We start from the raw sequence: 19982 nt of genomic DNA, 5'->3' as shown, positions 1-19982 counted from the left end.
TCTTTTATCCTCACTGACCTGTAAAGTAAAGACTCTTACTTTATGGCAAGCTTTGGAAGTGGAAAAAATGACAAGAAAAACGTGAGAAGAAAAAGTAAGGCACTCCAGGGCAGGGACGATTCATGAATGTCACAAAGCAGCAAGGATGTCACGAGTTCAAAACCCACAGGTGCACGTCCTTTGCCATGAGGCCAAACAATTGGGCGTATCCATGATGAGCAGGGGAGACTTGAGGTTTTTACATCAGTGAGCTTGAAAGTGAGTGAGATGGTTTTCAATGATTACAATTTTTCCAATTGTTTCATACAAGATACACTTTAAAAATCTAAGCTTTTCATAAAAAATGTCTCTATGTTTGAAAATGTAGAAATTTTTCATCTGACAAGCTGGTCTCTCTCTCAATTTCATTCAGTACGTATAACACAAACAAAAGAAATTTTTCATATTCTAAACTTTTTCCTGCTATGAAAACTTCTCATATGTAATTTTTCCTTTATATGAGATTTTCTTCACTTTCAAAAGTGGCCTTAGTATTTATTTGTTTGGAAATACTGCGACTTGTCATTCTTTTTAAACTTTAGTACACGTTAGATGTGCTTGGACAGAACCTGAATTAATTTGGAATTCTGAATTATCTATCTTGGACTTTAAAATATGGAATATTTCCTATTTTCTAGAATTTTCCATAGTCCATCAAATTTAGGCACTTGTCCAGACAAAATGTGATGATCCAAGAAACTGCATTAAGGATCACCCCAAATTTATCCCACTTAATTATCTGGAAAAGTGGGTGCATCCAAACACCCTTAAAAGGGTATCTTTGATTCTAAGTTCCCTATCCCTTTCAAGGTTTGGCAGCATGGAGTTTTCATTTGGTGCTTGGCCAGTCTTTTAAGTGAAATCCCACAATAAATCTTGGCCGTCAGATTTTATCACAATTAGGCTCTTCTAAGCTACCTGATCACTGGACCATGTGTACTTAGTACAGATCAGATTTTCAAAGAGTTAATGATCAAAATTATTTTCGTCATCCTTGGCCACTTAATTGGTTGTGGATTGGGTCAAAGGTACCCATCTTCTTACCCTAACAACATCCCTTCTTGTAGTTAGGGCTTGTGGCATCCCATACTGTGTCAGATTTTTGGGCTGGAATTTTAGGCCGAGGTCCAATAAGACCTGGTCTAAAGACTAGTCCATCTATTATTTGCTCAAGTACCGACAGATACCAAGTGCCAGCGGGGCTAAACTGATGAACCTTAGAAAAAGAATTCAAAAAATAATAAAGCAATGTTTTAATTAAGTTGGTTTTGGCCCAACTTAGTCTGATCAACTTCCCAATAGTGAGTAGGGATGCAAACGGTTCAGATTTTGGATCAGAAAATACATTGTGGAATCGGATTGGATTAAATCTGGGACAGCCAAAATTTTTAAGGACCGCCTTCTTCACTTCCAGCTGGTCCTATGGACAAAGACGCTACCGTCCTATCCGTGTATATATATGGATCCCTCTTCCTATATATTAACAAGGACTACATGTCCCGATTCAAGATATATATGGAAGTAGGCTTATCATTCTATCCTTCTTTTGAGTACCTCTTTTTACATACTAAAATATCACTTGCTTAGAATCAATTTACAATTGCTTAGATAATAAGGCCAAGCCTCGTTACCAATAAAATGAACTAATTAAGAGAAGCATTGAGCTAAATAGCAATCACTAAGACATAAAGAAGTGCTTATTCAGTACAAAGTCATCTATGAGCAAGATTGCGGCAGCAAACTTCCTCATTTAAGAATCTCTCTAACTCCAATCACAAGAATGACATTTGCTTACTTTCTGCCATCACAAAAAACAGAGAAAACCAGATACAAGGAACATATATAATTCGATGACTAATCCTTTAAAGAAAAGTTTTCACCAAGACAAGTTTTTACTTTATAAGAGTTGCAACTTGCAAGCTTCAAATTTCACTAGTTCACAGCACTGCATTTCCTTCTTACTTCTCCTTGATGGCCAGTCTTCACTTGTACCTCCCCCATTTTGATCATGGCAGCCACAAATTTCTTATCCCACAGATAAGGATCATAAGCATAGGCTTCCACAAGTTTCTGGGTGCTACCTTTTGTAAGCAATGTGGCATCAGAGGGGAACAGTGCCTTGTGGTGCAGAAGACCCACATAGTACTTGTTGTCTAGGGTAGTAGGAGTGTAGGTGTCCATGTAAAACTCAGGCAACGTCCTTGGCCCGTTCTTTGGGCACATGTGCCTTAGCTTGGCAGCATAGCTGGGGTCAAGAGAAATGTCAGATACACCATGGAAGGTAGCGAACTGCCTCCCAGCTAGAGATGGGCAATGTGAGACACCAATAGAATGGGCACCTGAAAAAGAAGGCTTGCTAAGGGATCCATCCTTAGGATAAAATAATAAATTTCTTTTAATTTATGAATATGATGTCTTATTATAGGTACCTGATAGAGTGACCATTTCATCTGCAGATAGTCCTTTGCCTGCAAACACCTTGATGAGGGTGTTAACATTGGCTGTTGAGGGTGGGAGTTGCTGAACAGCTTCGGAAGCCTTGGAGATTCTTCCATCTTTTCTTCCTCCTCTGACATTGTAGCGATAATGTATCCCAGCCTAGTTATAAGAGAAAAAGAAAACACACCGTCAGCTTTTTCCACCTGAGAGAGAGAGAGAGAGAGAGAGGCTTACGTGAAACACACTCTCTCTTGCAGCATAGGCAATAATATCAGCACAGGAAACCACTCCTGGGCATTCTTTCTCCAATGCTGTCTTGAGTTTGTCTATTATGTCGAACCCCTGAAGGCTACCGTTTGGTTGAGCATCCTTCTCAGCTTGCTTACCTGCAGTGGATTTCAGAAGAACCGATGCATCGCAGCCCTACAAAGCATGCAATTTGGTATCAATTCCATGAGTACTGCTCCTTGCATTTAATTAGCACTTCATTGAAACAAAAAAAAAATCAATAAATATTTTTATGAGAATCAACAAATACATACCCTTACAAAGCAATCATGGAACAGCAACCTTAGTATGCTAGCTGGTACATTTACATCTTCCTTAATGAACTTCTGCATATTGTTAGCAATGATGGCCTCAGCTTTTGGGCATGTCTTATAATAATATTTGTCACTTAAACCAGTCTCAACCATGGCTGCACTTGAACATATTAACCCCAAGAAAACAACACACAGAGTTGAAAGGATCTTCATTTCTCTCTTTGACCAAGATGAGCACTTTGAAGGAAATCAATAGAAGAAAGCCCCAAAAAGGTAATTTCCCCTCTAAAATCTTGGTTTAAGATAAAGAGGAATGTGTATGTCTTCCTTCCTCACAAGGCCTCTATATATACACATCTTGTGGCAGATGCAAAGCACACAATAAGTTATTCTTTCAAAAAAAAGAGAGAGCACATGATGAGGTGTAACATGCAAAAGAACTGCTGATGTACGGATGTGGTGGCAAATACCGTCAAAATATGGCCCTTTTCACAGATCTGGTTTCCATATTCTTTAGTTCACGCCCACAATTAAATAATTAAAGACGATCATGATAATGCTGATGATGAAAAGAACTATGAGGACAGTTGGAAAATATTGATTGAGATCATAATAAAGGTTGCGGAAATTTTAATAATGTCACAAAGTACTAGAATATCAAGCCTGTTTCTAATATATTATGATTTTATTGTGATTTTCAATCATTTTAATTTTGATTTACTTATATATTTTGAAAGGATAAATATAATGACTTTTTTTTTTATGTTTTCCTTAAAGCACGTTTTAAAAATCTTGTGAATTTTTCCCTTGCACAAAAAACCTGAAAATGTGATCAATGTAGGGCTGGTAAACATGATGAATGAACGGAACATGAGGTGTTCAAGATGGCTCAAATTTGTGGCAAATCTCGCCGAGCTCCAGTTCATGTCAAGTCCAAGCTAAGCAAGCCAAGTTCGAGCTGGTTCATTAAAAGAAAAAAATACATTGTTTCAAAGCTGGAAATAATAGAATTTGAGCTGTAGCTCTCTATTAAGTGGTGATCAAGCTGGCTTGTTTACAAAGAAAATACATTGCTTCAAAGTTGAAAGCAGTAAGATTCTTTCAAGCCAAACACTTCAATATAATTCTTACTGTAGAACGAGTCTATACGAGCCAAGCACCTCATGTTCGGCATGCTAAATCTATCTTACAAGTTTGAACGTACTAAACCACAAGCGGCTCATCTCATTTCCCAGCCCTAGATCAATGTCACACACACACAACCATGTGATTTGGTCAAAGCTCTATTTTAAAAGATCGTTCACCCAAGCCAGAGCCCAGCAAGATTAACTGTTGGGCCATGTCCATGTGCAATCAGGTTTCAGACCATACTTGCATGCAGCTCAATCTTGGCCGACCAGGCACCCAGCCCCATGTCCCGCCCTTTGCAAAGATATCAACGAAGTTAATATTTTTAATGAAGGTGAACAATGAGTGGGAGTGGATCTAGATCATAGGACAACCTACCCAACGTGCAGCCTCTAATGGTTCATGAGACAAAATGCCACTAAATTATTTCACCATTTTCAATGAACAATTTTCTAAGTTCCAATCTTTCAAATTTGAACTGGTGGTGTTAATTCCAAGAATGCCGCTTTCCATTTTAAAGCAAATTAATTAAACTGATTCTAATTACATGAGGACTTTTAAAAAAGGTATGTTTGGAAGGCCATCTGAGCAGCTGGAATTGTTTTTTTGCTAGTATTTTCTGCATACTGCAGTTATTCATTGTAACATATAAGTATATGGTCTTAATGTGGGCGCCCATAATGGCCGCCCACATGGCTAGAGTGGGGTCCCATCATCCAGGCTTCCCTGGAGTCCCTCATTCGACCTCTCGTGCTGCAAAAAGGGCACGTTGGAAAGCAAGAAAAATTCTCACCAGAAAAAAATTGCCTATGATAAGTTTTGATCATATGATAACGTTTCTAAATGATTTTTTTTTACTTGTTTTTTGTAGCAAGAGAAAAACAAAATAGAAAATATGAGAAAAATGAGGGGGGGGGGGGGGGGGTAATGAAATGGTGGCCTTCCATACAAGCACTTGAATCCACCACAAGAATGTCTAAAAAGACATTTCAAGTAAAACCCATAAAAAGGTATTGGTTAGTTTGTGTTGTTACTTTAATAAAATTACATTTTTATTTTTACTTTAAAATTTACAATCTTATATATATATATATATATATATATATATATATATATATATATATATATATAGCCGTGTCTCCGTGTCCAAAATTTTTGAAATTGCTCTGCACCCATATCGCACCCGTACCTGTACCCGCACCCATGCGCTAGGAATAAGGAACAAGCACATGAAAATATACTGGGCTTTTGTTTATGACAATCATAAATTGGTTTAGCATGCAATATGATTGCTTTATGTGCTTTTATGATTCTTCAATATGATTTGATATATTGTTCTCCCTCAGTGTGTGTTCTTACATGTCTATTTTTCAATTTTCCATAAACTAAATTAAAAAGATGCAACTCACAAATATTTATTTTCAGATTTAGAAAAGGAAAACACAACAATGAAATAAAAATATTTGTATTAATAACAAGAATGCTTAAGAAGCATTTGGTGGATTTACACAGAAGGGGTTTAACCCTATTTATACAAAGAAGAACAAGTGGGGAGAGTTCATTTGGACATCTCCCAAGAAAGAGTTGTTGGACTCTAGTCCAACTACTCTTATTATAGCCGTTGGACTAGAGTCCAACAGCTATATGTTAGTCAAGTTTCAACTGAAACTTCATTGAAAAAGGGTATCTAGTTCCTATTGAACTAGATACAAAAATATAAAATAAAAGAAAAAGTAAAAATAAAAAATAAATAAATATATAATAATAATAATAAATATTATTATTATATATATTTATATTTTATAATTTATATTTTAACACTCCCCTTCAAACTTACGGTACAATAAGCAAAAATTTGTCTAAGAGAAAGTGAAATATAGGAGCAGCGACAGGTTTGGTAAAGAAATCTGCTAATTGGTATTTTGATGTAACATATGGTAAATCAATGGTTTTATGTACATATTCCTCTCTGACGTAGTAACAGACCATTTTAATATGTTTGGTGCGTTCATGAAATATTCGATTGCTTGCAATATAGATCGTACTCTTGTTGTCATAACACATACGCGAAGCTTGTGTTGCTTTAACTCTCATGTCGGTGAGCAGACGTCTGAGTCAAACTACTTCCATGGTCGTGGTTGCCATGGCTCGGTATTCAACTTCTATGGATGAGAGAGAGACCTTCTGTTATTTTTTGTATCTCCATGAAATTAATGATTCACCTAAAAAAATACAAAAACCAGTAGTTGAGTATCAGTTATTAGGATCACCTCCCTAATCAGCATCAGTATATGCAATTAAATCTAATGAGGAAGTAGAAGACAAGAAAAGTTCTCGTGAAGAAGATATCTAACAATACGCAGAATGGCTCCCATGTGGACTGTGGTAGGAGCATGTTGAAACTGACTGGTTGTGTGTACAACGTATGCAATGTTTGGTATGGTAATGAAAAGATAAGAAAGTGCTCTGATAAGCTGTCTGTAAGGAGTAAGATCTTCAAGAGGTTTTTCATCATCAATTCTCATCTTAACATTGACAACTGCTGGAGTGTCTGCTTTCTTGTCATCTGTAATTTCAGACCTGAAAACAATATCAAAAGAAAACTTAGATTGAGACATTAAGTACCCTTAAAGGGAATAAGCAACATAAGAAATATCTTAATAAACCTAAATCAGTCATTTCAAAATGAGTTTTAAGAAGTTTTTTGATGTTTTCAACTCCCTATTTATCGCCTCCAGTGATGATCATGTCATCCACATAGAGAAGAAGTACTATAATCTCTACATCAGAACTCTTAATAAACAAAGCAATGTCAGTCAAACAGGATTGTAAATCAATATTAAGCATAACCTGAGTAAGCCTGTCATACCAAGCTTTTGGTGCTTGTTTAAGACCATAAAGGGCCTTTTCTAAATGAAGAACTTTACCATTGGAAATACTAAAATCAGGTGAATCTTTCATGTACACTTCTTCAACTAATTTACCATTTAAAAATATATTTCTGACATCCATTTGAAATATGGGTCATTTTCTAATAGAAGCTAAGGCAATTAATATTCTAACAGTGGTCTTGCGAACAACTGGGGCAAAGGTTTCTTCATAATCAATGTTGTATTCTTGAGTATAGCCTTTGGCCACTAATCAAGCTTTATATCTTTCAAAAGTTTTATCACTCTTGGTTTTAACTTTGTAAACCCATCAACACCCTATAAGTTTCTTACATAAAGGAAGATCTTAAATAGTCCAAGTAGAAGTCTTTTCAAGTACATCTAACTCAGTTCTCATGGCTTCTATCCATTTTACATGATTTTTGCTTTGAGAGTACGATGATGGTTCCTCATATGAGTGTATTAATGTAATAACTGCCCTATAGGTGGGTGAGGAAGATTTGTATGACAAAAATTTTCTAGATCTCAAGACTCGGGACGACCTTCTGGTTAGTGCTTCAGACTATTTTCAAGTGCACATGGAAGATTGACTCACTTCATCTTGAATATTGTAATCTAACATCCCTATGAATTTTCTCTTCATTATCATCATTGTGTTCAACATCAATAGTACTTTGATCATTGTCAAATTCATATTCAAGATTAGGTTTTGATGTTAGATCTATCCAAAAGGAGTATTCAATGACTTCCTTAGGTTTTTCAAAATCAAAGAAACTTTTTTTTTTCTAGAAAAGAGACATTTCTTTATACATATAATTTGTCATTTTAAAAGTCAAAACACCTATAGCCTTTTTTATTATCAGCATATCCTAAAAAAGCATATGGAATCGCACGAGAAAAGAGTTTATCATTTTTGTCAGTGAAAACAAAGCACTTGCATCCAAATACTCTCAATCTAGAGTAGTCTGGGGAAATATTCACAAGTTTTTCAATAGAAGATGGCATTCAATTAATTAGATAGGTAGCAGTTAGGGCAGCTTCTGCCCCAAAATCCTTTGGAACTTGATTTGCTATTAATAATATTCTAGTTGTTTCTATAATGTGTCGATGTTTACATTCAACTAGTTCATTTTGTTGTGGTGTATATAGATATGACCTTTGGTGTGTAATGCCATTTAAATTGAGATAATTCTTAAATTCTTTGAACATAAATTCTCCCCCTGAATTCGTGCAAAAAATAGAAATATCATTTTGAAACTTATTTTTAACCATGTTATGAAATGTTTGAAAGTATAAAAAGACTTCAAATTTATGTTTAAGAAAATAAATCCAAGTATGTCTAGTAAAATCATCAACAAAGATGACATAATATGCAAATCCTCCTTTTGAAATAATTGGTGCAGGACCTCAAACATCCGAATGTATAAGTTCAAGTGGTCTAGAAGAAATAAAGGTTCTATCATGAAATGGTAACTTTTTCATTTTACCAAGAATACAGTCTTTACAAGTGAAATTATTAGAATTACAAAATTTTTCTAGACTTGAAAAATACTGGATCTTGGCTATATGAGGATGACCAAGTCTTTTGTGCCACAAACCCAACTCTATTTTTTGAATATTATAACAAAAAGCATTCTTAGGAAATTCCAAAAAATTCATGTAATAGAGTCCTTCTCTATGGCCTTTCCCAATCAGCTTGCCTGACTAGTGATCCTGTATCCTACAACCATGAGAAAAAAAAGAGATATTACATTCATAATTAGATATTTGAGAAACAGATAAAAGATTTAAATTTAACTTAGGAATAAATCTGACTTCTGGAATAAAAAATTTCTTAGTTTTATAGACTCTTTCAAAATTTTCTATTCCTTTTATTTCAAGGAAGGTTCCATCAGTTGTAAAAACTTTTGACGTACTTGATTTATTTTTAAAATATTCAGACAAACTAATGTCATTTGAAGTCATATGAAAAGAAAGACCAGAGTCAAGAAGCCAATAAAAGTTACTTAGATCGAAGAAAGATGAAATCGTTGCTCCAGTTGAGGCTTTTGATGAGGAGGAAGCAACTTTGATAAAATGTTGGAGAATCGCCATTAATTGAGCCATAGAAACTGGTGCATCTTAATTTTTAGTTCTGATCTAGCAATCACAACTCTCTTCTCTCTAAGCTCTTTTAGTTTAGGACATTGAGGGCTATAGTGCCCTGGTTCATGATAATGGTGGCAAGTATCTTTTTTTTCTTTCATAATCACCATTCTGTCTGTTGAAAGGAGGAGGCCTATAAGAGCGTACATGATTACTCAGTTTAGACACAACTAGAACAAAATCATCTTCAATTTTTGGAGTATTCTTTTTAATTTTATTTTCCTCCATAATTAGTTCATCTATAGTATCAATGAGAGAAGAAATTTTTTCTCAATGAAGAAGAGTCGATTTAGTCAACTCAAATTTTGGTATCAAACAGTTTATAAATTGATAAAATTCTCCATATTAAGTTGTTTTTTACGGAGCTCAATGTCTTCAGAACAATGTCATTTTGGTTCTAAAAGAGCCAATTCTTCCCAAATTTTGGACAACTCATTGTAATGTTCTTGAATAATTTTATCTTTTTGAGTCATTGTTCGAACTTTGTCTTGTAAATTTCACACATGTGCATTATCTTTAAATGAATACATATTTTTTGAGGTATTCTCAAGCCTTATCAGAATGCTCAAACTTAGTAAGACTAAAGAATTTCTTAAGGTCTACACTATTAATTAGCTATGACATAATTTTTGCATGACCTATCCTCCACTCTTTCCATTTCTTTTAATAAGTTTGTAAAGCCTTGCTCTTCTGCCCTTCCATTAGAAGAACTTCTTTATCACCATCTCTTTTAGTGAGAGATAGTTTAGGTTCTAAATCGAAACCATCCACTATACCCCATAACCCTTTTCCTCAAATGTGGTGCTTCATAATTGAAGCCCACATTACATAATTTGTATCATTTAGCTTCATGGGTATGATGTTGATCTTATCATTATCATCCATCTTTTACAAGAGTGAAATAATAGAAAGAGAGAAGAAGAGATATAAGGAAAAGAGAGTGACGGATAATACAAACTTTTATAGCAAACTTTTCTTCAATAGCCTCTTTCTTCAAACAAACCTTCTTGAGCCAAGAACAAGGTGATGAAACACCTTGTACAAGTGAGGCACAAAAAATGAGGTAGAAGCTTTTTATGATCTAAGATCTCTGTGTCTCTAATACCATGTAATGAAATGGTGTCCTTCCACACAAATACTTGAATCCACCATAAGAATGTCTAAAAAGACACTTCAAGTAAAACCCATAAAAAGGGTATAAAAGGAAAATACATCAATGTAATAAAAATATCTTTATTAATAACAAGAATGATTAAGAAGCATTTGATGGATTTACATGAAAGGGGTTCACCCCGTATTTATACAAAGAAGAACAAGTGGAGAGAGCTCATTTGGAGCTCTCCCAAGAAAGAGTCATTGGACTTTAGTCCAACGACTCTTATTATAGCCATTGGGCTAGAGTCCAACAACTATATCTCAGTCAAGTTCGAACTGGAACTTGACTGAAAAAGGGTATCTAGTTTCTATTGAACTAGATACAAAATTATAAAATAAAAGAAAAAGTAAAAATAAAAATAAATATATAATAATAATAAAATATTATTATAATATATATATATATATATATGTTATAATTTACATTTTAACAAGGGGTGTAGATGAACTCCCCCTCAAAGAGAAAGACCTAGAAATGGTGGTGGGTAGGAGGAAGATGAAGATAGAGTAAGCGCTTCTTGTAAGAAATTGAACTCTACGGAACCAGATTTACACCAAGATGAAGACTTCACAGTTACGCTCAAAATCGCCAGGGAGTCTGAACTCTCAACTCATACACAAGCCAAAATGCTTTCTCAACTGAAACCTTGCATACACACTTTTTGAGTAATCTTTACTCTCATTGTGTTTATATACTTGTTCTCAACCGAAACTTTGCATACCCACTTCCTGAGTAATCTTTACTCATTTACCACTTAGATATATCTAAGTCCTATCTGACTTACATGTCTAGTGAAAACATCCTCAGTGACTGCCTTGGTTAGCGGGTTTGTTACTATGTCACTTGAAGGAATATAGTCCACTGCTATTTCATTTTTCATAAGCATATCATGAATATATTGATATTTAACTTCAATATGCTTACTTTTAGAGCTATCAACTCTTGTTTGTATTAGTTTTATAGTAGCTTTATTGTCTGTAAACAACCCAAATTTTTTAGATCCATTCCAGACACCCTCATTTCATATATGCCAATCTTCTGCAAGGCGATGTAGAGTCTCACCCCTAGGTTTAGCCCAGTCTAGAGGTCAGTTTATCCCATTTTTGTCAATAAAATTACCATTTTACCCCTGAGTCACCCTTAGCCTTTTGTCAAGCAAACTTAGTCAAACTCATCTTAAGCTCAGAAGAGTTAGAATATCTATCATTTCTAGCTCCACTGGGCTCGCGATGAGTTGTGTCAGTTCATTCTGGCTAAAATTAGTTCATTTCAGGCGAAATAAGCTTATTTTAGCCTGAATTTTAACCAAATTGTCCCCGAGTCAGTCAAACCCACTTGAACCCATCCGCACTAGTCTAATGTGAGTTTATCAAGAGTTTGAATGGTCTAATTCTAGTTCAAAATTACTTTCTGCATTCTCGGACCTTCATTTTAGCTTATTTCAGCTCATTTTAGCTTGTTTGAGCTCAATTCAATCCAAATTGAGCTAACTTCAGTCGGTTGAGCTAGTGTTCTAGCTTCGAATTTAGTTCATCTGAGTATAACTGACTTCTAATTCAGTTCATTTTAATCCTATCTAGTTTAAATTAGTTTAAATAGTCCAGTACTGTGTTTCTACCCCTACAAGGCAAAAACCAAAAAAAAAATTCTTCATAACATCGTTTCTATCAATTCTGCAAACTGGGACAAGTCCACATTCAGACTTGGATCAACTCTTTTATTTGATATTTTATCAATATCCAAGATCCAATCCACATTTCAAATCGAATACTAAATCCAGTGTTAAATCTGATGTCCATTTTTTATTTTCAGACCTAGATTTTCTATTTCTTCGATTACAGCTAGAATCCAATCATCATTTGGATCCATTTTTCTTTTTTTTACCTTCAATCAAGATCCAAATCCAATCTCTTTCAAAACTTCGGATCCAGATCCCTTTCAAATTTTAATTTCAAAAATTAATCATTTTATTTCAAAATAAATCCAGTATTCTCCTTTCAAAATTTGATATTTCAAAGCTAGATCCACTTTTAAACTTTGATTTGGATTTCAAAAACCAAAATGGATCCAGATCTAGATTCAAAACCCAATTTCTATCCAATTTTCATAACCAATCATTGCATTTCAAAATTCAAATCCAATGTTTTGAGAAAAACTTTCAAAAATCAATCTGGGTCCAATTTTTAACTCCATTTGGATTTCAAATACCAAAATGGATCCAGATCCAAATTCAAAATCTATTTTTTTTATCTCCATTTTGAAAACAATCCTCGAATTTCAAGTCCAAATTCCATGTTTTTACAAAATATTTCAAAATTCAATCTGGATCCAGTTTTAATTCAATTTGGATTTCAAAAAATTCTAAATGGATCGCATGTCCAATTGAGTTTCATTATCTTTAATTTCCAAAATCTCCTTTATTTTCCACCATTTTATTTCCCTTTTGTTTTGAAATCTCTCATTTTTTGTTTTAAAATAAAAAAGAAAAAATATCTTCTTCTAAAAAAATGGGGTGCCACTTGGCATTTTCAATTTAAAATCTATTTTATTTTAAAACACCTTTTTTCTTTGTTAAAATCCTTTGTTTTTAAAGCTCATTTTAAACCTCCCTTTTACTTTTAAAAACCCACATGGTCACCCACTTGCAAAGTGGTGCCATGTGTGAGATTTTTCATAAACTACCCTTTTTGCCCATTTGGGAATTTGAAAAGTGCCCACATGGGGGGGCACCCCCCCTTGTGTGCCGCTTCAGCCCTATTCCAACTAAAATATCTAACTTTGGGCATGTCTAAAATGCCCCTCTCTCAACCTATAAATAGACCCCTTAGGAGGGGTCTATTTTCATAACTTGAGAAATTGAGAGAATTCCCTTGAAAGTTGGAATTCTCTCTTTCTCTCTCTCTCCATCTCATCTTCTTCCCCTCTTGGAGTTGGCGCCAACTTAGAGGAAACTCCAGCCCTCTTGAAGTAAGGTATGCCTCTTCTTCCTTAATTTCAATTTTTCTTTACTTGATTTACATTTTGTAATTTCCATTTTTTTCAAAAGCAATTAGAATTATGAGATTTGATCTTCTATAGATCAAATCTCATATTCAATTGGCTAAATCAATTTCAATTTATGCTCCAATGCTTTCAATTTTATTTTTAGATGTTTTAATTCTGTTTTTGCATCATTTTCATCATCCATGATCTAAAATGATAGATCTCATTCTTGATCATTTGATCAATTCATTAATGAGGTTCTATTTTATTCAATCATGTTTATATGATATTTTCAATTCTGGTTCAATTTTAGATTTATCAATTCGTATATAATTAGATAGAATTTTAATCTAATTTTTTTACTACATCTTCCTTCATGTGTTTTCGGAATATCCACCAAAATTCATTGCATTCTGAGGTCGTTTGACCCACTTAAAAAATCATGATTCAGGACCTATTATTCTAGATCGTTTGGATTATCCCTGAATTAGGACCAACTTACTGGAGTGATTTCTCCCTAACCGAAGATGATCTCTCCGATCTGTAAAAATTGGTGTCTTTTGAATTAAATCTAGTTTGTTTATGCCAATTTTTATCATTTTTTATGGTCATTGCATACCTGATCTTGATCAGAAATCATAACCATGTTATATTGTGTCATTTTAATTGCTCAGTTTTTAGTCTATTATGTCAGAGTCATATCTCTCTAATGGAAGATAATTTTTTAGATCTTTAAAAAGGTGTTTCTTCATCTGTATGTATAGTTCATCCCTGCAAAATATCATCCATTTTTATGGTCAATTTATATTTCTTTTTCATTTTAAGTTGAAACTCTATCTGTTTACAATTACAGGTGTTGCTCAGACTCAGGATCGACTTGTTGCATTCATATCTTCTCAATGGGAGATCTTTTTCTAGATCTGTAAAAAGAATTTCTTTCTTAGATTTATGCATGCCAATTTTTATTGCCTTTTCATATTGCATTCGGATAAAAAATGAGAACCTTATTATTTTTCTTTGTCAGGCTTTGCACAGGTAATGGACCAACTTGCTTGGATCAAATCTCCTTAATGGGAGATCATTTTCTAGATCTGTAAATTGGATATTATTCCTCTGCATATTTAGTTTATCTTTGTAAATATTCAAAATTTTCTATAGATATTTCATTTTTTATTCTGATAAAAAATCAGAACCCTGTTACTTTGCATCATTAAGCATTGCTTAAATTTTATCTCATCTTGTTTAGATTAGATCTCTCTAATGAAAACTTATTTTCAAAATATGTAAAAAGGGTTTTTTTCCATTTTGTGTCTATTTTATTCATGTTAAAATTTATAAACTTTCATGTTAATTTGATATTTCAATTCTGCTAAAAACCAAAACTTATTATAAAACTTCAAGTTCTGTAGCAGGTCCTTTTTCAGAGATAGAACAGTGACTTATCGAAGTTACCATTTTCAAACCAAGATTGATTTTTCATTTCTGTAAATTGGAAGTGTTTTCTAATTGAGTTGAGCAACGTATCTCACATATTTGGGATAAATTAAGTTCGGTTTAGCCTCTAAAACACCCAAATTACATAAACCTATCTGCTAAAATCCAATTTTCTGTTTCTAAAATTAATGCTCTGATGTTTCATTTATATCCCAAGTTTTAAAAATGATTTTGAAGTTCTGTAAAGAGGAAATACCTATATGTGCTTTGTAGCACAAGAAGACTCGGTAAGTCAATTTGATTATGATGATTTATTAGAAGCTTTTAATGATTTATATACTAGATTTAAGAGTCTAAGTTCTAAAAACAAAGAGTTAAAAACTGAAAATTTAACTCTTGACTCTAAAAATAAAGTGTTACTTCAAGAGATAGAAGATCTCAAGAAGAAAAACTCCTGTCAAGCATCTGAGATAAAAGAAATTGGAATTATAACCAATGTCTTACAAGAAGAAATATCAAGTCTGAAAGAAAAATCAAATGATCTTCTTTTTATAGTGACTAAGTTCACTAATGGAAAAAAAAAATTGGAACGACTTATTGGTTCTCAAAGATGCTTGGTTAATAAAACTGGATTGGGATATAGTTTCTTTGATACTCAAAATAGACCAAATTATGTGGTAAAGAATCAAAGTCAAAATTCTCAATCATTGGTTCAAAGAACTCAATTTTCTAGTCATAATAGAAATGCATCTAATCATGGTACTTATAAAGCTTATAAGCCTAGACATGATTATTCTAGAAATGCTAAATCTTTTTATAGAAAAAATATTTATTCTCAAAGGAAACCAAAATCCAAATGGATATGGGTTCATAAGACTAACGCTCATAGACCCAAAAATAAAAAGGGGTCAAATGCTTTGTCTTTCAGTTTTGTTGTAGGTACACAAAATAAGGAGCAAATGGATAATGGGCAGCGGTTGTTTCAAACATATGACTGGAAGGCCGGAGTTATTTTCCATCCTCCAAAGTAAGGATGGAGGAACCGTCACCTTTGGTGACAATAACAAGGGAAAAGTAATTAGTATTGGTAACATTGGTAATCCAAAATTTTCTTTGATAGAAAATATTCTTTTAGTAGATGGTTTAATGCATAATTTATTATCCATTAGTCAATTATGTGATAAAGGTTTTCTTGTTTCTTTTAAACAAGATTTATGCTTAATTTCTGATTTTCATTCTAAAAAGATCAGTTTTAAAGGTAAAAGAAGGAATAATGTATATGAACTTTATATAGATGAGTTACCCACTTTTAATAAAAAATGTCTCATCACTTTAAATGAAATTCAACGGTTATGGCACAAGAGACTTGGACATGTGTGATCGTTGCAAAAAAATTTCCTTTTTCCTCTTTCTTTCCTTCTTTATTTTCTTTTCAGCCTTTTTCCCCTTTTGAAGGGGAAAAAGAAAGAAAGAAGGAAAAGAAACTCTTTTGCAAGGTCTCACTTGACCTTTATTTGAAAAAGAATTGAAAATTTACTCGCCTCCATTTTTGAAAAGTTTGCGGAAAAATGGAGAGACAGGATTCGCTCGTCGGTATGAGGTTCAACCGTTCCTGACGCCTTTACCAGGGGTATTTGAATCAAGGATCGAATCACTGCCTTTTACTTTGCCTAAACTTGTATAATGATTATTCTGAAAATCCTAGATGCACATTGAATCATGCTTGTGCAATGAACTTTGAAAATGATGATTTGAGATATGACGCATGCTTTTGAAAATATTTCAGAAATTTGGATATTCTAAGTGATTTCGAAACAAGTTTTGAAAACATCTTTCAAAAAGTGGTTCAGAAATTAAACTTGTTTTGAAAAACTGAAATTTGAATCTAAACTTGGAATTTGAAATGAAATTGAGATTTAAAAAGGAAATTTTGGAAGTTAAAATCCTAACTGAGATCAAAGATTTGAAATAGATTAAAATTTGAATTGAAGAAGGAAGATTTGAAGTTGAAAATGGAATTTGGAAAAGAATGAAGTTGAAAAAGATTGAATTTTGAAACTGATGTTCAAAGTCGAATTTGGAGTTTGAATTTTAAAGTTTACAATGGAAATTGGATTCAAATTGGAATCTGAAATTGACTTAATGTTTGAAATCAGAATTGAACTTGGAAATTGGATTGGAAATTCAAGTTGGAATTTTGAATTGATTTTTGGAATTGAAGTTTAATTTCAAAATTGAAAATGAATTAAACAATTGAAACTTGAATTTTAAAGTTAGAACTTGAAATTGAAGTTAAAAATGGAACATAAGAATGAACTTAGAAATTGAAAATTAGAGATAAACTTTGGATTTTTGGAATTTGAATTCAGACTTGGGGTTTGAAATCAGAATTGAATTTGAAAATTGATTTAGAAGTTCAAAGTAAATCTCAAGATTTGATTTGGAATTTTCAAAGTGAATTTCAAAACTTTAACTTAGAATTGAAATGAAGATTAAAACTCAGAATTTGAAATGGAATTCGAAAATAGAAATAATGAATTTAAAATATGAAATTCAGAAAGGTGAAATTCAGAAATCAGAATTAAAAGTTGGAATTTTGAAATATGATACTTAAAACTGAATGGAATTGAAAATAAAACTTGAATTTGAATTTGTAAATAAAGAATTTTAAAAAAATTATTTTGAATTTAGAAATGAAAACTATGTTTTTGAAAGTTTATTTCAAAAATCACTTGGAATTTAGAAGATGATTTGAAATAATTTGAAAAAGAATGCAATTCTATCCTAAATGATGAATGTTTTGAAAGAATTCAAAGATTGGAATTTAAATGTATATTTTATTCTTTAATAGAATTGAAATAAGTTTAAATCATAATACATTCATGACTATGGTCACAAACATATTATAATATAATCTTTATTTAAATTCTAATAAAGAATAAAATAAATTTTGTGCCTTTATAAGATTTAAAATGAAATTAACTTTTAATATATCCATGACTATGGCCATAAATATATCTTAAGTTAATTCACATATTAAATTCTGATAAAGGAAGAAAAGAGTATTTCAAAAAAATATGATGATTTTCAAAAGAGACCTAAGTGGAGGACAAATGTTATTCCATAAAAGATAAAAATCCTAAGTATTGTTCACATTTTGACTATGGCCATAAATGTAAATCATTTACTTAGAATTATTTACCTCTTATTAAAAAGGTGCACGTGCCATTCGTGTTCCACCATTGTGAATTTTTAAAATAAAAAAAAAATGAGATGTCACAAATAATTATGAGAATTATATGCTCATGCATTCTATTCTAAACTGAAAAGTAAAAATTCTCATTAATATCTAATTATTGCAATCTTGAATTGAAATTAAAAATATCAAAATCCCTAATCTAGAAAAGGAAGACTAAGTTTTTCATGCCATCCCTGCAAAATGAGTTAGCACAAAGCAAAATGCAACATATAGAAGAGAATGGAAAACACTATGTTGAAAAACAAAAATGCACATGATTATACATATTCTAATAAAGAATGCATATGTTATGCATGAGTGCTAATGAGAAAATTTATATGAAAATGCATATGTAATACATTATGTTGATGAGGCAATAGATGTGGAAATGCATATACAATGTATTATGTTAATGAGAAAACATATGTTAGAATGTATATGTAATGCACTCAGCTAATTGGGATGCATATGTGATGCATTGAGATAATGAGAAGATGTATATGCCTAATGAGAAGTATGCATGCAAATGGTGATGGAAATGTAGCAATGTATAGGTATTCATGCAGCTAATAGTTAGGTGAAGTGATATGAAGACATGAGAATGATGGGAAGAGGTGTAAGTGGTGCTGCCAATGAAGTGTTTCAGCAAATGCATATGCTGCAGGTGGAGATGAGTGTTGTGTAAGATATGCAAGTGTTGGGTGTGAAAGTGCAGCAATTGGTACAATAAAGGGGCGACACTCAATATATACCCAAAAAAGCAAACAACTGAGAAAAAAAGATGATAAGGTGAATGACAAAACAAACAAGGGCCTTGTCTTTAAGGAAATGGATTTCTGGCACTCCATTTCCTACTAATTACTTTCACTAGAAAAGGAAAGAAGCTACAGAGATGTACCCAACAACTTAATTGGTATACTAGGAAGACTCATCTTCACAGGCTTTCAGCCATTCACTGACTGCAAATACTAAAAAACAATGAATATGACAATGGTGGGTTTTTCTCCAGTTGGGCTCCTCTTATATAAAAAGGTAGAAGAATTCATGCTTTGGTGGACAGTGTGATAGGTAACAAGAGGCTGCATATCTCCATTTTCTGGTTTTGCATTAGCAAAAAAAACATGAACTCCAATAGATGGTGTGCAGAAATAGTGCAGGGGTGTGAGGTGCTGGAGGTTGTTGTGAGTGATGGTGCAGAGACAAGTGAAGTGTACAGGTGAATGTGCAGCAATGTAGTTGCTGCAAGGTGAGGGGAAACAAGTGAAGATGCAGTATGACATGCTGAGAGGAAGGTGCTGGATAGGGTGTTGTATAGTGAATAATGAAGAGGGAAATGTTGTGTTGTGGCATGGAGGTGGGTTGTACAAGGACACAGGTGTTGTGCACGAAAGTGCAGGGAAATAGTGAGACGGTGAAGTGTAGTATTGGAGATGGCATTATACAGATGGTGTACAGGTGGTGGGGAATGAAGTGATGTGCTGAGATGTACTGAGTGAAGTTATGGCAGCAATGTAACAATGAATGATGTGTTAGCTATATTTGCAGCGGCAATATTAACATTTTCATAATAAATTTTACAGTAAATGAAAGCAAATCAAAACAGGAATTCGCATTTAAACAAACAATTCATAGCAAATCAAACAGAAATGCTGGAATTCAGAAGAAACGAACAAAAGAGGAGCCAAAACATAGAGAAAGTGAAGGTGCAGGGGAATGGAGATGGATAGTGCAGGATGTTGTGTGAATTGCACAGGTGATAGATGCAACATGTAGGCGCAAAAGATGAGGGATGATTGTTGTAAATTGAGATGTTGTGAATAAGCTAATCACACTTATTTGCTACTCACTAAGCTATGAACTTAATTTGATATGGTGAAACCTATATATATAATAAAGTATGGGCACAGTGAAGTGCAGTGAGTATCCAACAAACTCGCTTTTAAACAGTAGCAGTTGACTCCCTCTTGATTGAATTTCCCACATCATAAAAT

The 19982-nt window shown here is 33.1% G+C and overlaps 1 protein-coding gene across 1 annotated transcript; it reads right to left on the bottom strand.

Annotated features, from left to right (window-relative positions):
• Positions 1–1971: 1971 nt before the first annotated feature.
• LOC149832289 (peroxidase 5-like) lies at positions 1972–3173 on the bottom strand. Its single transcript, XM_090013214.1, has 4 exons — positions 3021–3173; positions 2713–2901; positions 2469–2637; positions 1972–2378 (listed from the first exon to the last, which is right to left on the bottom strand). The coding sequence occupies exons 1-4, from the start codon at positions 3171–3173 to the stop codon at positions 1972–1974; spliced, it is 918 nt and encodes a 305-aa protein (XP_089869340.1).
• Positions 3174–19982: the final 16809 nt, after the last annotated feature.

This window comes from Nuphar pumila, chromosome 7, assembly GCF_984573655.1.
Source record: "Nuphar pumila chromosome 7, dmNupPumi1.hap1.1, whole genome shotgun sequence".
Lineage (NCBI taxonomy): Eukaryota > Viridiplantae > Streptophyta > Magnoliopsida > Nymphaeales > Nymphaeaceae > Nuphar > Nuphar pumila.
Note: the sequence above shows the minus strand (reverse complement) of the source record. Positions and strands in the feature narration are given on the sequence as shown.

Excerpts from the sequence above, each read along its gene's own strand:
- LOC149832289 (XM_090013214.1), bottom strand. The coding sequence starts at position 3,173 with ATGGTTGAGACTGGTTTAAGTGACAAATATTATTATAAGACATGCCCA. Across the intron at positions 2,638-2,712 it reads CAAGAGAGAGTGTGTTTCAC|GCTGGGATACATTATCGCTA; the intron begins GTAAGCCTCTCT and ends TCTTATAACTAG. Across the intron at positions 2,379-2,468 it reads TGAAATGGTCACTCTATCAG|GTGCCCATTCTATTGGTGTC; the intron begins GTACCTATAATA and ends CTTCTTTTTCAG.